Source organism: Camellia sinensis, chromosome 12 (assembly GCF_055761805.1).
Source record: "Camellia sinensis isolate YWXY chromosome 12, ASM5576180v1, whole genome shotgun sequence".
NCBI lineage: Eukaryota > Viridiplantae > Streptophyta > Magnoliopsida > Ericales > Theaceae > Camellia > Camellia sinensis.
In genome coordinates this window covers 99,524,596-99,545,839 of record NC_138972.1, presented here as the reverse complement: position 1 = coordinate 99,545,839, position 21,244 = coordinate 99,524,596, and the positions used below count along the sequence as shown (strand labels likewise).

Sequence of the window (21,244 nt, the reverse complement as noted above, 5' to 3'; positions counted from 1 at the left end):
CTAGAAATAAGCCCTACCAAACAAGGCCTATAATATTTGTGAAACAAATCTTTAAAAAATTCGCTAAATACCAAAAATACCAAAAAAATACAAAAATACAAAAATTCAATATATATATTTTTTATTTTTTTATATTTATTAATTTTTTAAAATATTTTTTTATAAATATTTTTCTATTTTGATACATCTAAGCAAGGGCATCTCCAACTATGCATCAAAATTTTCATTAAATTTGAGTAAAAGTTTCCTTTGATATCAAGTGTTCCAATAGAGGGATTTGTGATTTCATCAGACCACTAGTCGACCGGGCGGATGACTGGCCGGTCGATCGGTCAGTGTAATTTTTTCACGAATTTTTACCTTAAGGTAGTAGACCGGGAGGTGCAATTTTTTTCATAAATTTTTCCCTTGAAGTGGTCATCTGAGAGAATATCCAGTGGTGAAAATCCAACGGCAATAAATAGTGATTTGATGAAAGACACATTGATTCTCAATTTGATGAAGAAAAAGTGAAATTCTAAATTTGATGAACCGTTGGAGAAGCAAAAAATCACTTTTTTCATTAAATTTAAATTTGATGATGGATTTGATAAATCATTAGAGATAGTCTAAGGTGCATATGAAAAAAGTAAAAAAATTACTTTAAAATTAATAAAATATTCAATATAAACAATATATATATATATATATATATATGAAAAATAAAATATTTAATTTTTAAAAAACTGAAAATAAACACTGATAAGTACTTTTATCAGTTTTTAATTTGTTAGAGCATCTCTAATACTTACTGTTTTTTTGGGGTCAAATTTGTTTAACTACTTAGATAAAAACAACTTGATTTGATATTACTCCCTTCAATAGCAAGAATCAAAATTTTCATCAAATATTTTCAAGAATACCTATCTCAAAAATCCATATTTCAACCAAAAAAAAAAAAAAAAACCAATCTCTTTTAAAATTTGATGAAGAATTTAGGTGATCCCTCATTTGATGAATGAATTGAATTTTATTTTCAACAAATTTAAATTTAATGAAAATCTTGGTATAGGATTGGAGACACTAACCAAACAAACCAAACATTTGTTAGAAGTACTAGGGATACATTAGTCATTTAAGGTAAAGTTACATCTGGAAACCAATGCCATACAACTCTGCAATCTTCCTCCATATCATTCCGCTTCACCAGTTAATTAACAAAAAGGTTCTGACTTTCGCTTCCCTAATCATGATTTTGACTCCTCATTAAAATTTTCATTTGCCATTAATCAATGTTCTGTTCTGTGTCATTAAATACTAAATTAATAATTTAATTATTATCACCAAAAAACAGGCATATCGAGGTCCCACAATTTCAACCCTCTTTCTTTTTGTTTCCCTAATTCTATACCCAGTAATTGCTCCTCTCTCCCCCTCTACAATGGACCACTTTTAAGCAGAATTCACAAGAAAAATGTTGAGGAAAAAGGGTATCAGTGGTTCTTAAAGATTAATCATTGCCATGATTTTTTCATGTTAAAAGGCTTTTCTTGCTTTGTGGGTTTGTGGGTTTCATCAATATCTATTCATGAATTCAACTTCCAGCCCATGCCACAACAACCCAGGTATTTTTTATTCAACTTTGTCGTTTTACTGATGAAAATGTTAGTTCTTTGATGAAATTTTATATGTTTTTTGGAACATTTTGATGGGAAGGAGATGGAAGTAGTGAGGGTTTCTTTTCGAATTCTGCTTTGAAGAGCTTTTGTGGGTTTTGCATGAATTTGAGCAACCATTTGAATGGAGTGGGTTCAATTATCTTGGAACATGTTTGGACTTTCTTATTTTGAGCAATTAAAAGCAGAAATCGTTTCAATAATGGTAAATTCAGTGTCAAATTTTTTGTCAGGCTTGTAGTTGAGCTAATTGGGTTATGAAACAGGTACTCAAATTCTTATAAATTTGTTGTCTTCTCTTCTTCATCTTTTCTTTTCCTTTGTATATATATGTTTTTTTTTAAAAAAATTTTGTATATTGGTTTTTACCAAACAGTAGACCATGGAAGCTTATCTCTCTCGTAGAAGAATTTAATATGGAGAATTTGATCGTTGAATTAACTTCTTTATTACATCAATCACTCAATATTAAGTTAAAGATTGCTGATTTTAATGGGCAACCCAATTCTGGTTCATGAGTCATGGTGCATCCATTACTGGAAACATGTGTGTACTTATTATGTGGGCTTTATTGTTGTTGATTCAGTATGCCAAAATCCATTGTAGATTAGAATACATGGTTCCTCTGCAAATTTGGTATCTATGAGTTCTTCTATCTTATTGAAATAGTTATTTTATTTATAAATTTTTATTCTCTGTGTTTTTCTATTTTTCCCCTGTTAAATGTCACTACTATAAAATGCTGTGAAAGTTTGGTTAAAATTTACTAAAGCTTTTATCTTCATGTTTCCTGTGGGGTTGTTTCAGTTTCAAAGTCATTCATTCCCATCTTGCACATAACCAAAGTCTGGCTACCAAAATTTTAGAATCTGTTAAATACTGTTGTTTGCATAGAATTTTTAAGGAAAAGAAAAAGAGTAAATACTCTTGTCTTGTAAAGGGCGGCTAGGCCCAATGATAAAGACTTACCTTGCCGTTAGCTTTTTGGTGGCATGAGTTTGAGTCACAAAAATGACCTCTCCAAAAATGCAAGCTCCATCGAAAGATCATCTTCTTGTTTTTGGTAGTAAAAATAGTGAAGAAATTGAGATTCCTTTTTGTTTCATAGGCTGCTCCCACTCTCTGTTGTTCTACTTATTTTGAACACCAGTCAACCGTGGAAATTTTATACAGCTGATGTGCCACAGGGAGGGCAAGGAGCCTTAAAATCAGATGATTACCTAATTTTGAAGTACCTTAGGAAGCAAGCTATGAACTTGCTGCCTGTAGATGAAAGGCCTTGGCAATGCTGGTGTGAGCTCAAGCAATGATTTGACGGTTTTGATTTATGGTTTTTTATTTTTGTTTTTCATTTTCTTGGGTCCTTGTGGGCTTCAGATCACAACTAGCGACTATATATTTGTGTAAAAGCCACCCCAACCCCCATCATCTCTCAGTAACTCAAGAATGATGTAGGAGGGTTACAAGTAAGACTCCTTTGACACAGCAACAAAGAAGCTCTAGCTATAGGGTTGAAATTAACCGTTTTTGTATTGAAAGGGTGGTAAAAATACAGAAGTTTCTGGGGCTTATATGTGGCAACAAAAGGTTATGATGTAAGGAATGAAAAGACAAGGTTTTAGGGGATGTTTGTGTGCCGTTTTGAGCTCTGTGAACAGTAACTTGGGTTAGTTTTGAGTTGTTTTTGTGTGCTATAGTTGTTAGTTTGAATGAAAAATTGCAACTCAGACTTGGACTCCAAAATTGAAAACTATACCTTTTACAAACTTGACTTTGTCTTCTAAAACTGATCTAAATAAATCATACTAGAATATATAGGTCCAATAATGTAACTTACATGTGTCAAGTTATATTATTGGATTCTAATATGATTAAATTTCATTAGATGTGAACATCTCTCAAGGGTGATGAGGGCTATGGAAGGACGTTTGGCTAGTTTGGGAGGAGTTTTTGAAGCATGTTAACTTTAGGGTGGGAAGGGGTGAGAGAATGAAGTTTTGGTGCCGTAAATGGTGTGGAGATGAGACACTTGAGAGGGCTTTCCATGCTATTTTCCTTCTTGCAATTGACATAGTAGCTTCTATGGTAAATTACATGAGAGGGACAGGTACTGGAGTTTTTGGGATCAGTTGAATAATCTTCTCACCTTGTTTTATTGTAATCAAGGTATTGTGAAGATGAAGACCATGTGTGCCATGTGGTGGGCGTCTTCAAAGAAAGGAAAATTTGAAGTGAAGTCCTTTTACAAGGCTTTATATAGGATAGGCGATAGCTTTCTTCAGAAGGGTATTTGGTTTGTTGGGGCATCATCTAAGGTCATTATCTTTATACCGAATTCAACACAAGAGAGAAATCTTATAATTGATAACCTCATAAGGTTTGTTAATTAGTATTGCATGTGTAAGGGTGATGGGCAGTTGGCATATGATCTTCTTATCCACTGCATGGTGGCTAAAGATTTGTGTGAATTGGTGCTGGCCTTATTTGGGGTGAGTTGGGTGTTTGATAAGAATGTGGCAGGAGTCGTGTTTGGATGGTTGGGAAGGTAGTAGGGTTTGGAAATAGAGACGGGATGCCTGACTGCTAGCCCCTTTATGCTTGATGTGGCTTACTTGGAAGTAGCGAAATAGGAGGACCTTTCAAGGAGTTGAGGAGCCTTTACATAGGTTTAAAAGTTATTTTTTGGTTATTTTGTATGGTTGTTTGAGGGAGAGCTATGCCTAACTTATATCATATTATTGATTTTATAGAATTTGTAAGTAGTAGCTATAGGCCTTGTTTTGTTTTTTGCTCGTAAAGGGAACATATATGTGAGATCCTTCTCAGAAATGTTTCATTCCCCAAAAAGTGTTAATAATGTTGGTTGGGAAGTGAGATCCTTCTCTCAGCAATGAACAAATTTTACTAGCTCTTTTTCTTAAGTGCTTGTTAGCTGCATACAAAGTGCTTAGTCTGCTTTTACTCGTTTTCACACATCTAATAGGCTATACTTTGTTCTCCACAACCTTTTGGCATCTTTTGATTGGTTCTTTGTTCAAGGTGTGTTCTCCAAGCAACTAACATTTTGTTTCCGGTCGGCCTTCTCCAGTTATAGAACCGTAGAGCATACTCAAAATAATTTTTTTTGGCAATCTTTGACTAGCAACACATTCATAAAGGGAACATATAAGTGATTTTGTAATATTCGTATACCTTTTTGTTTATCCAGATTAGAACTGTTTAAAATGTGATGGAACTTAGCTTTGTCAAAATTATAACTTCCTACAATATTTATGGTTCCTAGCAATTTTACCGATATAGTCTGCAGTAGCTTGTGTATGTCTGCATTATCAGATATACAATAGCTGAAGAAGTTTTACCATTTTTTTTTTGGAATATCAGTTAGTTATTCTTTTCCTTTCCAGGAAGAAATGATAGGACAGATAGCAGTGTTTAGACTATAGAATATGTTCATGTTTTCAGAATTTGGTTGGCTTGAGATGTACAGAGGACATGGTTGTTTTTTGAAACTGCTAAAGCACCCGCAGTGTTAGCATGACAAGCAAGGCACTGTTGAGGCCTCTTTTAACATGATAAACAGTTATTCTGTCACAATTGAAGTTTATTTGTTATGTTTTTTCTCTAATAATGTTTTGATGGTTTTAATTTTGTGTCTTTTTGTGTATTTAAACAGGTCAGATGGATACAAAATCTGTAAGATATGTTGTTAACAGCATTTCTCGATTCATTCATCTAGTTTCTTGCCAAACAATAAAGGCTATGCCTACTCAAAAGAGTTACAAAAATGTAGCCAACTTGTTGAAGCTTTTGAAGCCGGTGCTCGATGATGTTGTTGATTATACAATACCTTCAGATGAAGTCCTATGTAAAGAGTGTGAAGAACTGGATATAGCTGTTAATGAGGCTAGGGAGTTCATGGAGAGTTGGTCTTTGAAGATGAGCAAAATTTACAGTGTAAGTACCTTCTGGATTCATTTCATCCAAGACAGTAATGCTGAAAGGAAGAAAATGAAAAAAATAAAAAGAATTAAAGAAAAGAGGAAAATAAATAAATAAAGGAAAGAAAGTGCTTACATTTTTTCATTGGGCATATTTGTATACTGGTTTTTTCTTCCAATAAATTTGTTATGTTCAGTTTGTTCCTGAAGACACATTTAACAGCAACCTATATACAAAACATTAATTCTCTTTGGCTTTGTATGAATACTGGAAATTTTGAATGAAAAAGAAAAATTGGAATTGCACAATGGTCAATTTTTGTGGCCTTCAACTATTCTAAGATCCCTATTTTTCATTTCTTTTTCTTTGGAAGTCAGTTAAATATTAATAGCTAGAAAAGAAAAGGCGACCATTGGTTCTCCGAACTATGCTTTAAGTTTTTACAAACTTATTCAATGTATTTCCTTTCATTTGCCCCTTTATTGTTTCAGGTTCTGCAGAGTGAGCCTTTGGTGATGAAAATACAAAGCTCTTCACTTGAGATTTGTCACATTTTATGTAGATTGTTACAATCATTTCCCTCTACTTCAACTTTTACTGGTGTTCAGGTGTGTATGAAATTGGAGTACGTTTCTTGCATCTTTTGTTTGTCTGTTACCAAATTGCATTTTTTCTTTTTCTTTTGGGATAAGTTTGCTGGTACTAAAATGCTTTTGCCAGTTCCTTTGTTATTATTACTTAATTCTTTCATTTGTTCTTATACTTTTGATTTTGTGTACTCTTTTAAATCTCTTAGTTTTGAGTACTTGTTATATAGCCATCAATTTCTCAGTTGGTTGACAGTACCAAGTGCACAGCTAAATTCTGGTTATTTGCTTCAGCACTGCATGCAGGAACTTCAATGTTTAAAATTCGAAAGAATATCAGAATGCATAGAAGAGGCTCTTAAAAGTCAGAGAAAAGGAATGGTTCCTCCCTCCGAACATTTAATAAGAATTGTTGAGTCTCTAAGTCTGACATCAAACCAGGATTTTCTGAGAGAGAGCATTGCCTTGGAAAAGGAGAGAATGATGGCCCAAGTTAATGGAGTGAAAGGGGAAATAGATCAAATCAACATCATTGGCCTTATGTCTCATATTCGTGATTGCATGGTTAAACTTGAGAGCTTTAAAGCCATGAATGGTGTCCCTATCCCTTCATACTTCCGCTGCCCTTTGTCATTAGAACTTATGTCGGATCCAGTGATTGTGGCTTCTGGCCAAACCTACGATCGGACTTCGATCCACAAATGGCTGGATAATGGGTTGTCTATATGCCCAGAAACCCGTCAAAAGTTCTCACACACAAATCTTATTCCCAATTATACTGTCAAAGCTCTGATAGCAAATTGGTGCGAGGAATACCATATAAAGTTCTCCAACACTCCTGAGTGCACTAATACAAATATGCCATTAGTATCCCAATCTGAAGATACATCTTGTCAAGATCTCATTCGTATGGACAGTTTCCGTTGTTCTTCACACAGTAACGATTCCATATCAAGATCCTCCCTTGAGGTTGGAAATGGGTTTCAGAAGCTGAAGAATGATGCCTCTTTTAGATTTAGTGAGGAAGAATCGAATGGATGCCGGAGCAGGGAGACTGAAAACTTTGACCATTCATCCCCTGAGCAATCATATGTCCACAGCAGGAGTGAATCAGCCTCTAGTGCTGTTTCTAGCATCGAGTATCCTCCTGCAGGATCAACTGATGTATCAAGGACATCTGGTAAGCATGAAAATGCAAGTGAGTTGTCGGGAGAAATTATATTTGAGTGCCCCACTTCTTTTCCTTTAGCTAAAAATTCAGAATTCTCTCCCATTTTATCGGAAAAACCGTATCATAGGTCCAAGACAATGGCTGAAATGGCCAGCAATAGAAACGGTAATAACTACCCCAGAACACTTTCCCTTTCATCTTCTGAGTCAGTCTGTGATGATTTGGCCACAACTACTCATGTTGAGAAACTGGTTGAAGGTCTAAAGAGCCAATCACATGCAGCGCAAACTTCTGCTGCAGCAGAATTGCGGTTTCTTGCAAAACATAACACGGAGAATCGTGTCATTGTAGGCCATTCTGGGGCTATTGCACCATTGCTCTTGCTATTGTACTCGGAAGTGAAACTAACTCAAGAGCATTCGGTTACCGCTCTTCTGAATCTATCAATTAATGAAAACATTAAAGCCAAAATTGCAGAAGCTGGAGCAATAGAACCGCTAATCCATGTTCTGAGAACGGGAAATGCAGGGGCCAAGGAGAACGCTGCGGCAGCTTTGTTCAGCCTCTCTGTTTTGGAAGAATACAAGATGAAGATTGGCCGTTCTGGTGCAGTTAAGGCCTTGGTTGATCTTCTTCACACGGGTTCACTCAGAGGGAAGAAAGATGCTGCTACTGCCTTGTTTAACCTATCAATCTTTCATGAGAATAAGGCTCGTATAGTTCAAGCTGGAGCTGTGAAGTATCTTGTTGAACTGATGGACCCGGCAACAGAAATGGTTGACAAGGCCGTTGCTCTTCTTGCTAATCTGTCTACAATTGCAGAGGGATGTACGGCGATTGTGCGAGCGGGGGGTATACCATTCCTCGTTGAAGTTATTGAGACAGGATCTCAGCGGGGAAAGGAAAATGCTGCCTCGATACTGTTCCAACTGTGCATTAATAGTCCTAAGTTTTGTCGCTTGGTTCTGCAAGAAGGAGCTGTTCCACCTCTTGTCGCATTGTCTCAGTCTGGCACACCAAGAGCGAAGGAGAAGGTATGCACAGCCTTATCTTTTCAATTTATTTTAGGATAAAATAGCTTAATCTTGTTGGTTTACAGCTATATTTCTTAACCTAGACAGGAGTTCCACCTTTGTTTTGGTGCATCTTCTTCTTCTTCAATTTGTTTTCATTTTATTTATTTTTTCTCGTAATCAACATTGAAATTAATGAATGCCCTGTAAAATAGAAAAATGGAGAAAACATATTTCACGAACTGAAAAAAAAAGGTAAATTACTCTGATCTTCCCTATGGTTTGGAAAAAATACAAGTAGCCTTATAGTTTTAGCATAATTACATTGACCTCCCTTTTAGTTAGGCTAAAGGGACCGAAACTAATGCATATTATGTTAAAACACAATGATAAACAAGGAAGAAATATACATTTATCTAAAAGAGACAGCAACATCATTTTATCATTCATATGATTGCCGAATAATTGATAAGGTGCTAGTATTATGTGAATTAAAACTCTAAGGGAACCCAATGTAATTATGTCCAAAGTGCTGGAGAAAGATGATAATGGTGTATTTTTTGGGCAGGCACAACAGCTTCTCAGCCACTTCCGAAACCAGCGTGAAGGGCCCACAGGGAAAGGAAAATAATGAGCAGAGATGCTATTGATGAAGAAATTACTGCTCCTTTGATATCCTATGACATGTATGTTGCTCCCTCGGTCCCTCTTGAGATGTCCCTTTAGTAACTCTTTTGCAGATATTGTTTATTTTTTAATCTCTATACGCATAGTGCATGTGATCCTTGTGACATGCGAATGGAACTAGATAGTTCATTTGGCTAGTTTATTCCTTGTAAGTGGTTTGGTTGTCGTTACAGTGTTCCAGTGTGGTAGATACGTATGTACATATGTTTCGACTTTTTAAAATTTCTGTGTCAATAGACGGCTTCAGCTTTTGGGGGTTTCAAGCACTTAACAAACATATATTGCTGCTCGATCGCTTGATATGTACATATGTAGACTTTACACCGATTAAATTGAATGAACCAGAAAAGGATTGTATAATTAATCAAGTTTGCACTATGAATTCCATATGCTCATGCTTAAGCCTTAGAACATAATTAGGTGCAACAGTATTGTGTTCTCTTCATTTCTTCACTTACAAGAGTTTTGCTGAAATGCTGTGCTTATATTTTTCTGTTCTCGTCATCTTTATTATCTTCATATTTCCTTATCATGTGACGTCTTTTCTAAACTTGGTAGTGAAATTCATCTTAGGTTGCATTTGGATGGATTTTATGGATTTGAATGGAAGGGATTTAAGGTTAAGATAGCAAAAATATAGGAGGGTTAGCTAGGAGGTTTGTGTTTTGATTTGAAAGGAAAGGATTTGAGGTTTAGTAAAGGTTTTGAACCAATTATCCCCCTTGCATTCTCAACTGTTTGACTCTGTCTTCAGATTATGCACATGATCTAATGACTAGCAAGTGTTCATACTCAATGAATGCTTTTGGAGTATCGATGAACATTTGTTCACTCTTGGCCGAGAAAAGTCCCTCCAAAAGACAGTTTTTTACCTGGGTAACCAAACACACCCAACTTTTTTGGCCGTTTAGGCTGTATTTGATTGGAGAATTTGATGAGAGAAATGGAAAGGGAAAAAGAATTACAAACCCACTTTTTATTTGTTTATAATGGAAAATAAAGGAAAAAAGAAAATAAGAGGAAAATTCAATTCTACTTTTTGGCTTTTGAATAATGCTATATGCATCCATTGGTATATCAATTAGTGTAGTAGCAGCTGATGTGGCATAATTTTAGAAATTTTGGGTATTTGTAATTTGTTAATGGGTGGAGTTAATAATAATATCATAATATATGTTGGTACACTAATTGGTATATTAATTGGTGCATGTAGCACCACCGGAAAAATGGTCTGGACCCCCATTGGGGGTTGACCCCCAGGCCCCAGTGGGCTCTGATTGGTAAATTTTTTTATTTTTTTTATTTTGATCCAATGACCAACCCCCATGTGTGGGAGGGGGGGGTGGGGGTAGGACTTTACTGGGTCTCAATCAAAGTCCAACACCACCGCTGTTTTTAAGTCTTTTCTTTCTCCACTCAACCAAATGTAGCTTGGAATTCGAATTATATCAATTCTTTTTCCTTTTCTTTCCCTTTTCCTTTCTCTTCCCGTCATCAAATCTTCCAATCAAATATAACCTTAAATCCTCCAATCAAATATAACCTTAAGTTGGTGTCAAACAAGAACTCTGCCTGTGCACAGTGCATTCTAAACCACTAAAAGATTATTAAAAAAGAATCACACAGAAGTTTATTAAAAAAGAATCACACAGAAGACAATGATTCCATTTGAGGTTAATAAATAATTGTCCAATTGATTCTTATTTTATACTACCTAGGATCCTATTTGTTCAACCTTAAAGTCTCTACAAATCAGGAAAAACCTATGTTTGCCGTTTGGAGCCCCCGATCTCTCTCTCTCTCTCAAGAGGATCCCATATATAACATGGTTATCTATTCTTCTCGAAAAAACATGGTTATCTATTGTAGTTTTGTTTTCTCAAGAAAGGGAAAACAAAATTCGGGCAGGTTTTGCCGGGGATTGCCCGCTTGCCCGGACTTTGATTAGGGATAAAATGCGAGCATCTATATCATTTAATTAATAATTAGCACAGAATTGTACTGAGGAAGGCGTGTCTACTTTCATGGGAAAAAAAAAACCACCATGATCAATTTGAAGTTCTGCCTCTATAATATTGGGGACAACAACATGAAACAAATTCATTTCCATTGGAATTGATAACTGTCCTCTCAAAATTTTTATTTCGATTTGTGTAATGCGAATTTACTTGATTCTCTATTAGAGTGATTAACCATAAACACATTTTGGTTGGTGCGTTATAGTTGCAAATTGGTTAAGTTACTGATGGCGGAGAGTAGAATCTAAAGTAGTGATGAGAAATTGTTGATATCGTTGAGGCTAAGTGATTTATTCTTTGAATTTTCTTTTTTGGGTAAATTATGCTGGTAATCTTTACATTTTACATCTTGTGTTATTTTGATTCTTATATTTTTAATTCACTTAATTTTGACTATTAATTTTAAATTTTGTGTTTATTAATTTGGTTTAATTGATAACATCGTCGGAGTTTTTAACACAAAATAATTACTAATTGATTGAGATTAACTCACTGAGAGTTGTTTTGTTAACATGGCTTAAAAGTCATTTTGACTTTTAATCTATTTTGATTCACATTATTTCTCTATTTTTTTACACCTTTTCTGAAAAATAATAAAAAAAAAAAGTTGAAGTTTTTAACCAATTTCTCAAAATAAGCCTAAGTTGATCAAGTTTATAATGTTGCCCTACAAGTATGATACATGCTGCTTATATGTGCATTTTTATAAAAATGTTAACAATTATAATCAATTGGATCAAATTGAAACAAAGTTATCAAAATTGAATCAATTAAAATTATAAAGGCTAAAATGATATAAGGACCACAATAAAAGAACTATTGGTGTAATGCAATTTTTTTATATATATATTCTTTTATACCTTGATAAACTCTTTTTAAAAAATTGCGTTTTTGGGTTTGGTGGACTTATTTTGGGGTCAACCTCTCTGATCTAAACTGTTCATTTTTTAAAATTTATTGTGTAGAATATTCATGTAAAAAATTAAGATAATCGGATATTGTAGCTATATGCTTAAATTACATTTATTTTTTTTACATTTAAATTACATTTGTTTTTTTAAAAAATAGACAACAATAATTTTAAGAATAGTCATTCGATTTATTTTTATTTTTTTATAATAAATAACAGATAGTATTCAAATTACAATAGATTTAGCTTGTTTGATTTGGATTTTCAGGATTCACTTTTAAGAAAATTGAAATTTTTTGCTTTCCGTAATTTTTTTTTTCATTGAATTTTTTTAATATTCTAAGTAATTTTTTTTTTAATTTTTAGATACACTTAATATAAATACACTTAAAAAGTATAATATTTGTAAAAAAATCTTTCGAAAATTCACTAAATACCAGAAATACAAAAAATAAATAAATGAGAATTCAGTATATTTTTCATATTCTTGTGTATTTATTGATTTTTTAAAATATTTTTTTTACAAATAATTTACTTTTTAGATACATCTAAATAAGGTGCATCTAAAAAAGTAAAAAAACAAAAAAAAATACTTAAAATTTCAAAAATATTCACTAAAAATAAAAATAAAAATGAAAAATAAAAAAATTTAATTTTCAAAAAATTAAATTTATAAAATTAAAATCAAACACATTGATTGATTTTTGGGACATTTACTTACAAGTCTCATTTTGTGAACTTATAATCCATTAAATCCTAAATAAAATTATTTGCTCCTTTAAGTCCCATTAATTTTTAATAGATTAATTTACCATTCCAAGACCTCTCCATAGCTGCCAAACATCCATTGTTGTACTTCATTCTCTCTCTTTTACTCTTACTCTCTCTCTCTCTCTCTTAGCCGAGAACACGTCGGTTCTACAAACTATATTGCCTGAACAACTCGGCCAGTCCATCAGAAATTTGCAGGAGCACCACTACTAACAGACAACACAACAAGTCGGTGTTGGACCGATATGGCTTAACAGCGCGATTCTCCAGCAGCAGAACTAGTATGGTGACGGTAATTTCCTCAATTTACACACCAATTTCGATTCGACGACCACGTTGCAGCAGCAGCAGCAGCAGCAAGGGTCGAATAAGTGGCTCTCGAGATCAATTCTTCATTGCAACGAAGTACAGGTCTCGAACGATTCGATGATGGCTGCGTCCTCCGCCGCTTACGCGTGAGGTTGAGGTTGTTGGTCTACCTCTGAACAGATCTACCTCTCTCCATCTCCGTTGATCTGTTTCGTTACCACCGTCGAGTTAGTCGTGTTCAATAGCCATTAGTGATAGACGAAGTTGCTATGAAGCTCGACATCTCGAACCAGATCTAGAACTAGATTAGGAGATTTCCAGATCTGGAAAGTGTAAAAGGAGGAGGAGAACGTAAATGCAAGAGTGAGAGTAGATTGATAATATTCTCAATTTTAATCATGAAAGAAATTGAGAAATTTCTCAAAGCTGATAATATTCTCAATTAATACTAGAAGCACCGCACCAAAAGCACCAAAAAAATTGAGAGATTTCTCAAAACTGATAATATTCTCAGTTTATACTAGGAAAAAAATTGAGAAATTTCTTAGTTTTGATAATTATCTATTGAAATCATTCTATGTTTTGAAATTGAGAACATTCTCAGTTTTGGAATTAAAGGGCAAAACATCTTTTTACCTATAAATGGGACTTATTGATTCAAAAAAATTTTGACAGGACCTAACCACCAAATATGTAGACAGGACTTTTTAGTAATTAATGATTTTTTTATTTATTTTTAACACTAATAACTATATTACAAACATACTGGTGGGTCATGACAAGGTCTACTAATTAATAGGGCACAAGGCTGCAACTGAAAACAAATGATGTAGATGATTCCTTAAATAGAGGAATCATTGGCTTTGCGACTGTCTTTTTTAGAAAGCATTGATTATTCCTTAAATAGAGGAGTAATTGTCACCAAGTCTTTAATCCTTTTTTATAAGACAAACTAACGTACTTTTCATGTGGGAGATAGAGCTTATATAATTAACAATGTGTTTAACTAGAGAGTTAGAAGTACGTATAAAACTTTTCTTGGCCAAACTATTGAATATTATAGTTGTATAGACAGCCCCCCTGCAAAGCCTACTTCAAGTTCCAACGATGTGCCCCCACATTTAATTTTTCTGTAATTTTTTTGTGTTTGTAATAAAGTTGGTGCTAGATCATACTATTTTGCAATGAGAAGATTTAATTGCACGAAATTAAATTACATAATAGATCATAAAATCGAGATAAAAGATAATTTTATAGTTGAGTTGTGTTCTAATATTTTAATTATGTGTATCTAGCACATCTATTTTTGCAACTTTATTTGTACCCTGTGCTTTGTGCATTATTAACCAGTTAAATACTTGGCAATTTTATTGACCATTTGGAATGTAAGGAATGAACTTGTTTTTAAAAATACTAGAGGTGGATATGTAATTTTATATAATTAATTTTTTGAAGAGATTTGAAACAGTTTATACCAGTTATAGATCTGCTAAAAATGATTGAATTTAACAGTCGCCATAGCAATTAGAAAAGCGCATTTTTCAAAAGGAAAATGGTTTGTAGCTCGAATCTGAGCTAGCCTGAATCTCCCGATTGCTCAAAATGACGTCGTTTTGGGCAGTTTCTTTTTTTTTTCTTTCTCCTTATGCTGTTTGAAATTGAAACAGAGGGAGAGAAGAGAGAAGAAGAGAGGGGAAGAGAAAGAGAATGAGAGAAAGAGAAGAAAGGGGAAGAGGGAATGGAGAGAGAGAGGGTCGATCGCCGCTGCCTCCGCCACCGCCGCCTCCATTTTTTTTTCCAGATCGAAGCAGTTTTTTTTTTTTTTTTTTTTTTTTTTTTTTTTTTTTTTTTTCTGAAAATGTGTTGATGATGGTAATATTGATGAAGATGTTGTTGATGATGAAGATGTTCTGGATCTGAAATTTTTTTTTTCCCCTGGATCTGAATGGTTGTTGATGATGATGTTGATGAAGATCTGAAGATGACGATGATGATGATGATGTTGTTGATGATGATGATGTTGTCTCTCTCTCTCTCTCTGCTACTCTCCTCTTTCTCATTCTTTCTTCTTTTTCTTCTGCGTTATTGGGAGAAAAAAAAATCAAAACGACGAAACGACGTCGTTTTGAATTCGGAGGAATCGGAGAAGCGAGAATTCGAACTACGTAGCATGACTGTTTTCAAAAATAGAAATTCTGTAACATCAATGCCATAGATTCAAGTCAACAGCTGGGTTCTTATTATGGTGAGAGTGGCCTTGTGGGTTGACGGGGTAAAAATCTTCATAATGTATTTTATGATATTTTTTTTCGTGATTTCTAATATTATTCTTTCGTGAAGAGTAATGTTAGGAATCATGAAAAAAATGTCATAAAGAAAATCATGAAATATTCTCTACCTTTAAATTATACAATCAATAAAATACTATATACTAATTAAATGATGAAAAATTTTCATAACATATTTTATGATTTCTAGTATTCTTCTTTGGTGAATGTGTTCGCTGTTCTCGGCTACCTTCTGCTGTTAATTTAATACTTTTTCCTTTCTTTTTTTGGCCTTTTTGTTAGTGTTAGCTTGGAACCTTTTCAACCCTTTTTAGCTTCTTTTTTTTTTGTAATTTAAAAAGTTAGAGATTCTAAATATTTAATAATTCATTTGGTCTTTTCTCTATTTTTATTTTTATTTTTAAAAAAAAAACACTAATTGGGGATGGGTGGATTTTTGTTATGATGCAACCTATACTTTTTTTTTTTTCATTATGAGAAAATTACAATTCAGTAAAATTTTCATAAAATAATTACAAAATTATGAAAAAGTTTAAGATTTTAATTAATAATATTTATAAAATTTATCGATGACTAGTAATTTTTTTTGAAAATTCAATTCATTTGATCCCTCCCCTTTCTTTATTGATATACATATTTGTATCATATTTGTAATTTGGTTTACATTGATAAAATTTATTTTTGATTGATAAAAAAAATATAATAATATTATAATGATCATATTTTATTTATTATGTGATGTGTCACTATTAGTACCACCACTCATATCTATTGCAAGTTGAGGAAGACTACAAACCCAAAAAAATTTAAGGATACATTCTAATAAATAAATTTATTGTCCAATAAGTTCTGTGATAATTAATAATATTATTTGTGTGGGTGAAAATCTGACTACACTGCCCGTTTAGTGATCAGCTGGAGAGCACAAGCAGAATAGATGGCTTAAGCAACCTGAAACAGAAAGAAAAAAGCTCCGGCGGTGGTTCTTCCACCCGGGGGCACTCTGACGATCAAGTCAGTATATTTCTCAATGATAATCAGGTACTAAACTGAATACTCAAAGTATAAATTACATACCTTAGACCCACGGGGGTGCCTCTCTTTTATAATACACTCAATCCAAATCCCACTAGAAGTATGACTTCTATGAATTCCAATTTACTGTTTATTCTGGACTCTTTAAGAGATAAAGATAAACTCCCTAAGAGCTTTATCCTTATCTTGGTTAAGTCCCCTCTTTCCCTTAGGACTCTTGCCCTTTATCTCGGATTCCGATATCTTCGGAGATGACCTCGGCTTCTCCGTGATTACCTCGGCATAAACTACCAAGGCACGTGGCATCTCGGCTGACACGTCGGCGTCACCATGCCACGTGTTGGTATTCAGAAAATACATCCTTACAACTGCCCCCTAGGTTCTATTACCTCGGCATTCTGAGGTGATGGAACCTATTCCGAAATTTTGTCACTTCTTTTCTGAGTAATAGCTTAAAAACTACTTTAGCCAAGATTATTTACTTTCAGCCGACGTGTTCTCTTCGGAGAACAAGGCTTCGATCGTATTCTCCCATGCGCATGAGCTGTCATGCATATCTAACTGTTTCTTTTACGTGTTTCGCCTTTATTGGAGCGTGTTGTTGACGCGCCTGAAGCTGTCTGTTCATTTCGTCTGCGCCGTCTGACGCGTGCGTTACCCTAGGCGTAATGATTGCCCTAATTTTGCCGCCGTTTCACATTTTTGACAAAACTTTTCTTTTGCCTCTATCTTTTCTTCACTTTTCCATTCCGTCTTCTTGCTCTTTCTCTCTCTGAAAGCTCATTCTTCTTCGAATCTGCCATCGCCTCAATCTCTCTTCTAGATTTGCTTTTAACCCCTCATTCTTGCAAAGCCTTCTTTACTGTTGCGACCGGTTTCTGGGTTCGGCGAACATTGCCTCGGCTTCATTTGTCCTGGTAAGATCCTTTTCTTTAATTCTTTCATTCTTTTTATGTGCTTTTGTCTGTCTGTCGCCATTACTGATCTTGTTCGAGGTCTTGGTTTTATTTGTATCTTGAATTTGTGGCTTTTACCTTGAATTTCTATGTTTTTTCATCATTCTCTTTGCCGCTGTCCTTGATTTTTTCTGTATTTCTATTGTTTCTGAGAACTATACCTCTGTTCTTGAATCTGAAACTTCGTCTTTGTTTTCTCTTTTTTGTATCTGCCCCAGATCTGTGCCCTCGATTTTTATCTTCATACTTCATTGATTTGGGATTTGTCTATAGAACCCTTAATCTTTAGGGAAACCTGAAAAACGCCCATCTTCTGAAACATATTCCTCTTAGTTTAATCCAACATAATGGGTATGTGGAGGCATAGGGTAAATACCCCGACAAAACTTGAATACTTTAGGCAAGAATTCTCTATCCCAGCCGACGTTCATCTTAAATTGGCTGGGGATAATGACACCATCGTGCCCACAGATCATACAATGCCTTTTCCAATAGTTGCTTTTACCGAATGTGGACTTCGGCTTCCACTTGATCCCCTTTTTCGTCAAGTTCTCCATTTCTATAAGCTGAATCCCATGCAACTTACTATCAATTCCTATAGGGTAATTAACGGTATTATTGCTTTAGCTAGGCAAGAAAACCTTAGAATCACCCTAGCCGACCTTCAATATTGTTATACCATGTGCCCTCTTGATCTGAAGGATAGGGGTTTTGTCTATTACCTTAAGCCGAGATCCACCCAGTACAAAATTATAGCCGACCTCCCAGACTCCAACAAGGGGGCTGGAGATGATTTTCTCATTGCTTCTGGAAATTGGGAATTTGGCCCAGATGAAGATGTCCACCTTTACCCACTTCCTCGAACACTTACAGAGGGCAAGAGTAAGAGCCTTGAGTCAATGCTTAGTTGTTTTTACTTAAAACTTTCATACTTTTTGTTTCTGACGTCTGTTTCTTTGCAGATCTTCATCAGCCACCGAAAAATTTTCGCCAATCCTTCTTCCCAGGAACAAATCTGAAAACACTTCTTGGCCTTCCAATCCATAAACGAAAAGCCCCAGTATTACTAAACTTTATCCCTACATACAAATCCACCTTGCCCGACGTCCCAAGAAAAAGGAAGAAGAGTCTCTCTCCACCCACAGCCACAACCTTAACTGCTTCTACCTCCCGAACAGATCAAGAGTCCACATCTGACCCAGCCGATCTTCCATCAACTTCGGCCCCCTACTTAATACCAATTCCTGAACGTAAACGCCGACGAAAGCTTATAAAGACTGCCGAAATGGTTCGTCCAAGGCCTGTCGTCCAAGACCTTCTTGCCGATCTCCCAACTGACGCTGAAGCCGCACCAACGCAATCAATGCTCCCACCCAAACCAAAGAGGGTAAAAAAGGCTCAGCCTAAAGCCAAGGCTATAGATGCCGAAGCTGAGGATGCTCTGCCGATTTGGAAGCTAGCTGAAAGCAAAAAATCAGCCTCTACTTCAACCAAGAGGTCTGCTGAGGGCCAACCCTCAGGGTCTACACAAACAAAGAGGCCAAGGTCATCGTCTGCGACGACCTCGGCTTCGAAGAAGCCCGACGTCCCCTGGGCCCCTGATCTATCCCTGGAGGATAGGCCCATCATGGCTAGTGAAAGTGCTGACGACATTAATGTTGCTGTCGCCCTTAGCACTGCTCTTCTTCTACCAAATGACTTGGAGTGAAATAGCAAGCTTAGTGAGTATGAAAATTATGCTCTTATGCTCCAACACTCTGCTCAAGTAAGTATTTCTGTTTGTACTTGTGATTTTTTTCTTCTGTCCTTCACTGAGAGTACTGTCTCACATTTTTGTTTTTCTGTAGGCCATTCAGCATGCCCACTCATTTGCCATGCAATCCTTTGAAAATCGTCAAAGGTTGGTTGATATGAAAAGGGAAGCATCTTCTATGAAGAGAGAGATCAAGTCTCTTGAAGCAAAAATGAAAAAGTTGGAGGATCAAGCCGAGGCTGCAACCAAAGTTCAAACTTTAGCTCTTGAGAAAGCCGAAGCTGCTGAGGCCGTTAGAAAAGTTGCTGAGGCCGAGAAAAGAGAGGCCGAGGTTCAGAAGGCCCAAGCGGAGAAAGAACTCCAGCAAGCTCTGGCTACAAAAGAGGCCGAAATCAAAGAGGCCGACGAAAAGGCCTATGCTCAAGGTATGGCCGACGTCGCAGAAGACTACAAGCTTCAAGTCAGGCAGGCATGCAACAGGGGATTTTCCCTTGGTTGGATGTCCTTGATAAAGAAGCTTGACCTTCCTGCTGACTCGCCATTGCGTCAGGCCGACGCTATTCCGTTACCGTTTCCTCCTCCTCCTCCTGAAGGTGAATCAGAGTCTGAGGCCGAGGCCGTTGATGAAGATGAAGAAAAAGATGATTGTGACGCCTTGGTGAGAAGACCCAAGAATGCTGCCGAAGCCAAGTCCCCTCCTCCTGCTGAGCAGGTTATGGACTTGACTTTGGATGAGGAGGGTGATGGGGCTGAGGGGGCACCCAAGGAAACTGCCACTGGGCAACTATCGTCCAATCTTCTGTTGGTAGAAAGAAGTGTTGAGTCAACAATCGCTGAGATTGATGCCGAGATAGAAGCGGAGAAAGTGGCCGAGGAGGTACCACCAGAGTCATCTGAGGTCCCAGTCCCTGTAGTGGCTGATGCTGAAGAATCTTGAAAAAATTGTCCTTTGTACTTTTTTCCTTCTTTTTTTTTTCTGTTTTTTGCGCTTTGTACTTTTTTACTTTCTGGGTAATGCGAAACTCTTTCTTTTGGCCGACGTGGTTTCTTCTATATGTAACTGCAACAGTTCTTCTTCTGGATGTTCCAATCTTGTGATATTCTGTTGACTATTTCTGCATAGTCTTGTACTTATGAAATTTTTGCATATTTCCTCATGTTGCTTCCTTTGTGCAATCTCCTCGGGGTTTCATACCTTGGGTATAACCATAAAACTTTGACTTCGGCAAGATACTATCCTGCAAACTTTTCATAGATTTCAACAAGTATAGAACATATAGAATGTAAACTTTGCAAGCTTCTTCTCAATTAAGTATTAAATGATAATCTTAATCTGACCTACTTGTAAATTGCTACAAATTTTAACAAGTAATGAACAATATACTTAGCCTTTACTTTAACCTGTAACTTTCTGTGTACCTCAGCGGGTGGTCATATGTCGGCTTAACATAGACTTGTAAATTGCTACAAATTTCAACAAGTGTTAAGCATCTTCCCTTGGGTGTAAACAACCCACATATTGCTATGAGAACTTAAGCAATAACCTCGGTCTATCTTCGACTTGTAAATTGCTACAAATTTCAACAAGTGAAGATAAGGAATCAGCTTAATTCCAACTTGTAAATTGCTACAAATTTCAACAAGTGGATTAAGGAATAACATCGGCTTAACTTCAACTTGTAAATTGTTACAAATTTCAACAAGTGAAGATAAGGAATCGGCTTAATTCCAACTTGTAAATTGCTACAAATTTCAACAAGTGGATTAAGGAATAACATCGGCTTAACTTCAACTTGTAAATTGCTACAAATTTCAACAAGTGAAGATAAGGAATCGGCTTAATTCCAACTTGTAAATTGCTACAAATTTCAACAAGTGGATTAAGGAATAACATCGGCTTAACTTCAACTTGTAAATTGCTACAAATTTCAACAAGTGAAGATAAGGAATCAGCTTAATTCCAACTTGTAAATTGCTACAAATTTCAACAAGTGGATTAAGGAATAACATCGGCTTATCTTTGCCTGAGTTTGATATGTCTTCGAAAACATCCATGCATAACTTTATCAATCGAACATGTTGAAAGGATTCTGAAAAGACTTTATTGATAGTATCGGCCAAACAATGATGTTTATCTTAATGATAGAAAAAT

The 21,244-nt window shown here is 35.4% G+C and overlaps 1 protein-coding gene across 2 annotated transcripts; it reads left to right on the top strand.

The window, feature by feature from the left end:
• The first annotated feature begins 1,106 nt into the window (after nucleotides 1-1,106).
• LOC114309720 (ARM repeat superfamily protein) lies at nucleotides 1,107-9,416 on the top strand. Of its 2 annotated transcripts, XM_028255505.2 has the most exons (6): nucleotides 1,180-1,604; nucleotides 1,696-1,921; nucleotides 5,329-5,609; nucleotides 6,086-6,202; nucleotides 6,476-8,386; nucleotides 8,934-9,416. In XM_028255505.2, exons 3-6 carry the CDS (start codon nucleotides 5,334-5,336, stop codon nucleotides 8,994-8,996), a joined length of 2,367 nt encoding a protein of 788 aa, XP_028111306.2. In that variant the 5' UTR covers nucleotides 1,180-1,604; nucleotides 1,696-1,921; nucleotides 5,329-5,333; the 3' UTR covers nucleotides 8,997-9,416. The 2 variants fall into 2 exon arrangements, with proteins under 2 accessions (XP_028111305.2, XP_028111306.2); XM_028255504.2 differs by lacking the exon at nucleotides 1,696-1,921 and having other exon boundaries at nucleotides 1,107-1,604.
• The last annotated feature ends 11,828 nt before the right edge of the window (nucleotides 9,417-21,244 follow it).

Excerpts from the sequence above, each read along its gene's own strand:
- LOC114309720 (XM_028255504.2), top strand. The coding sequence starts at position 1,568 with ATGAATTCAACTTCCAGCCCATGCCACAACAACCCAG. Across the intron at positions 1,605-5,328 it reads CCCATGCCACAACAACCCAG|GTCAGATGGATACAAAATCT; the intron begins GTATTTTTTATT and ends GTATTTAAACAG. Across the intron at positions 6,203-6,475 it reads CAACTTTTACTGGTGTTCAG|CACTGCATGCAGGAACTTCA; the intron begins GTGTGTATGAAA and ends TATTTGCTTCAG.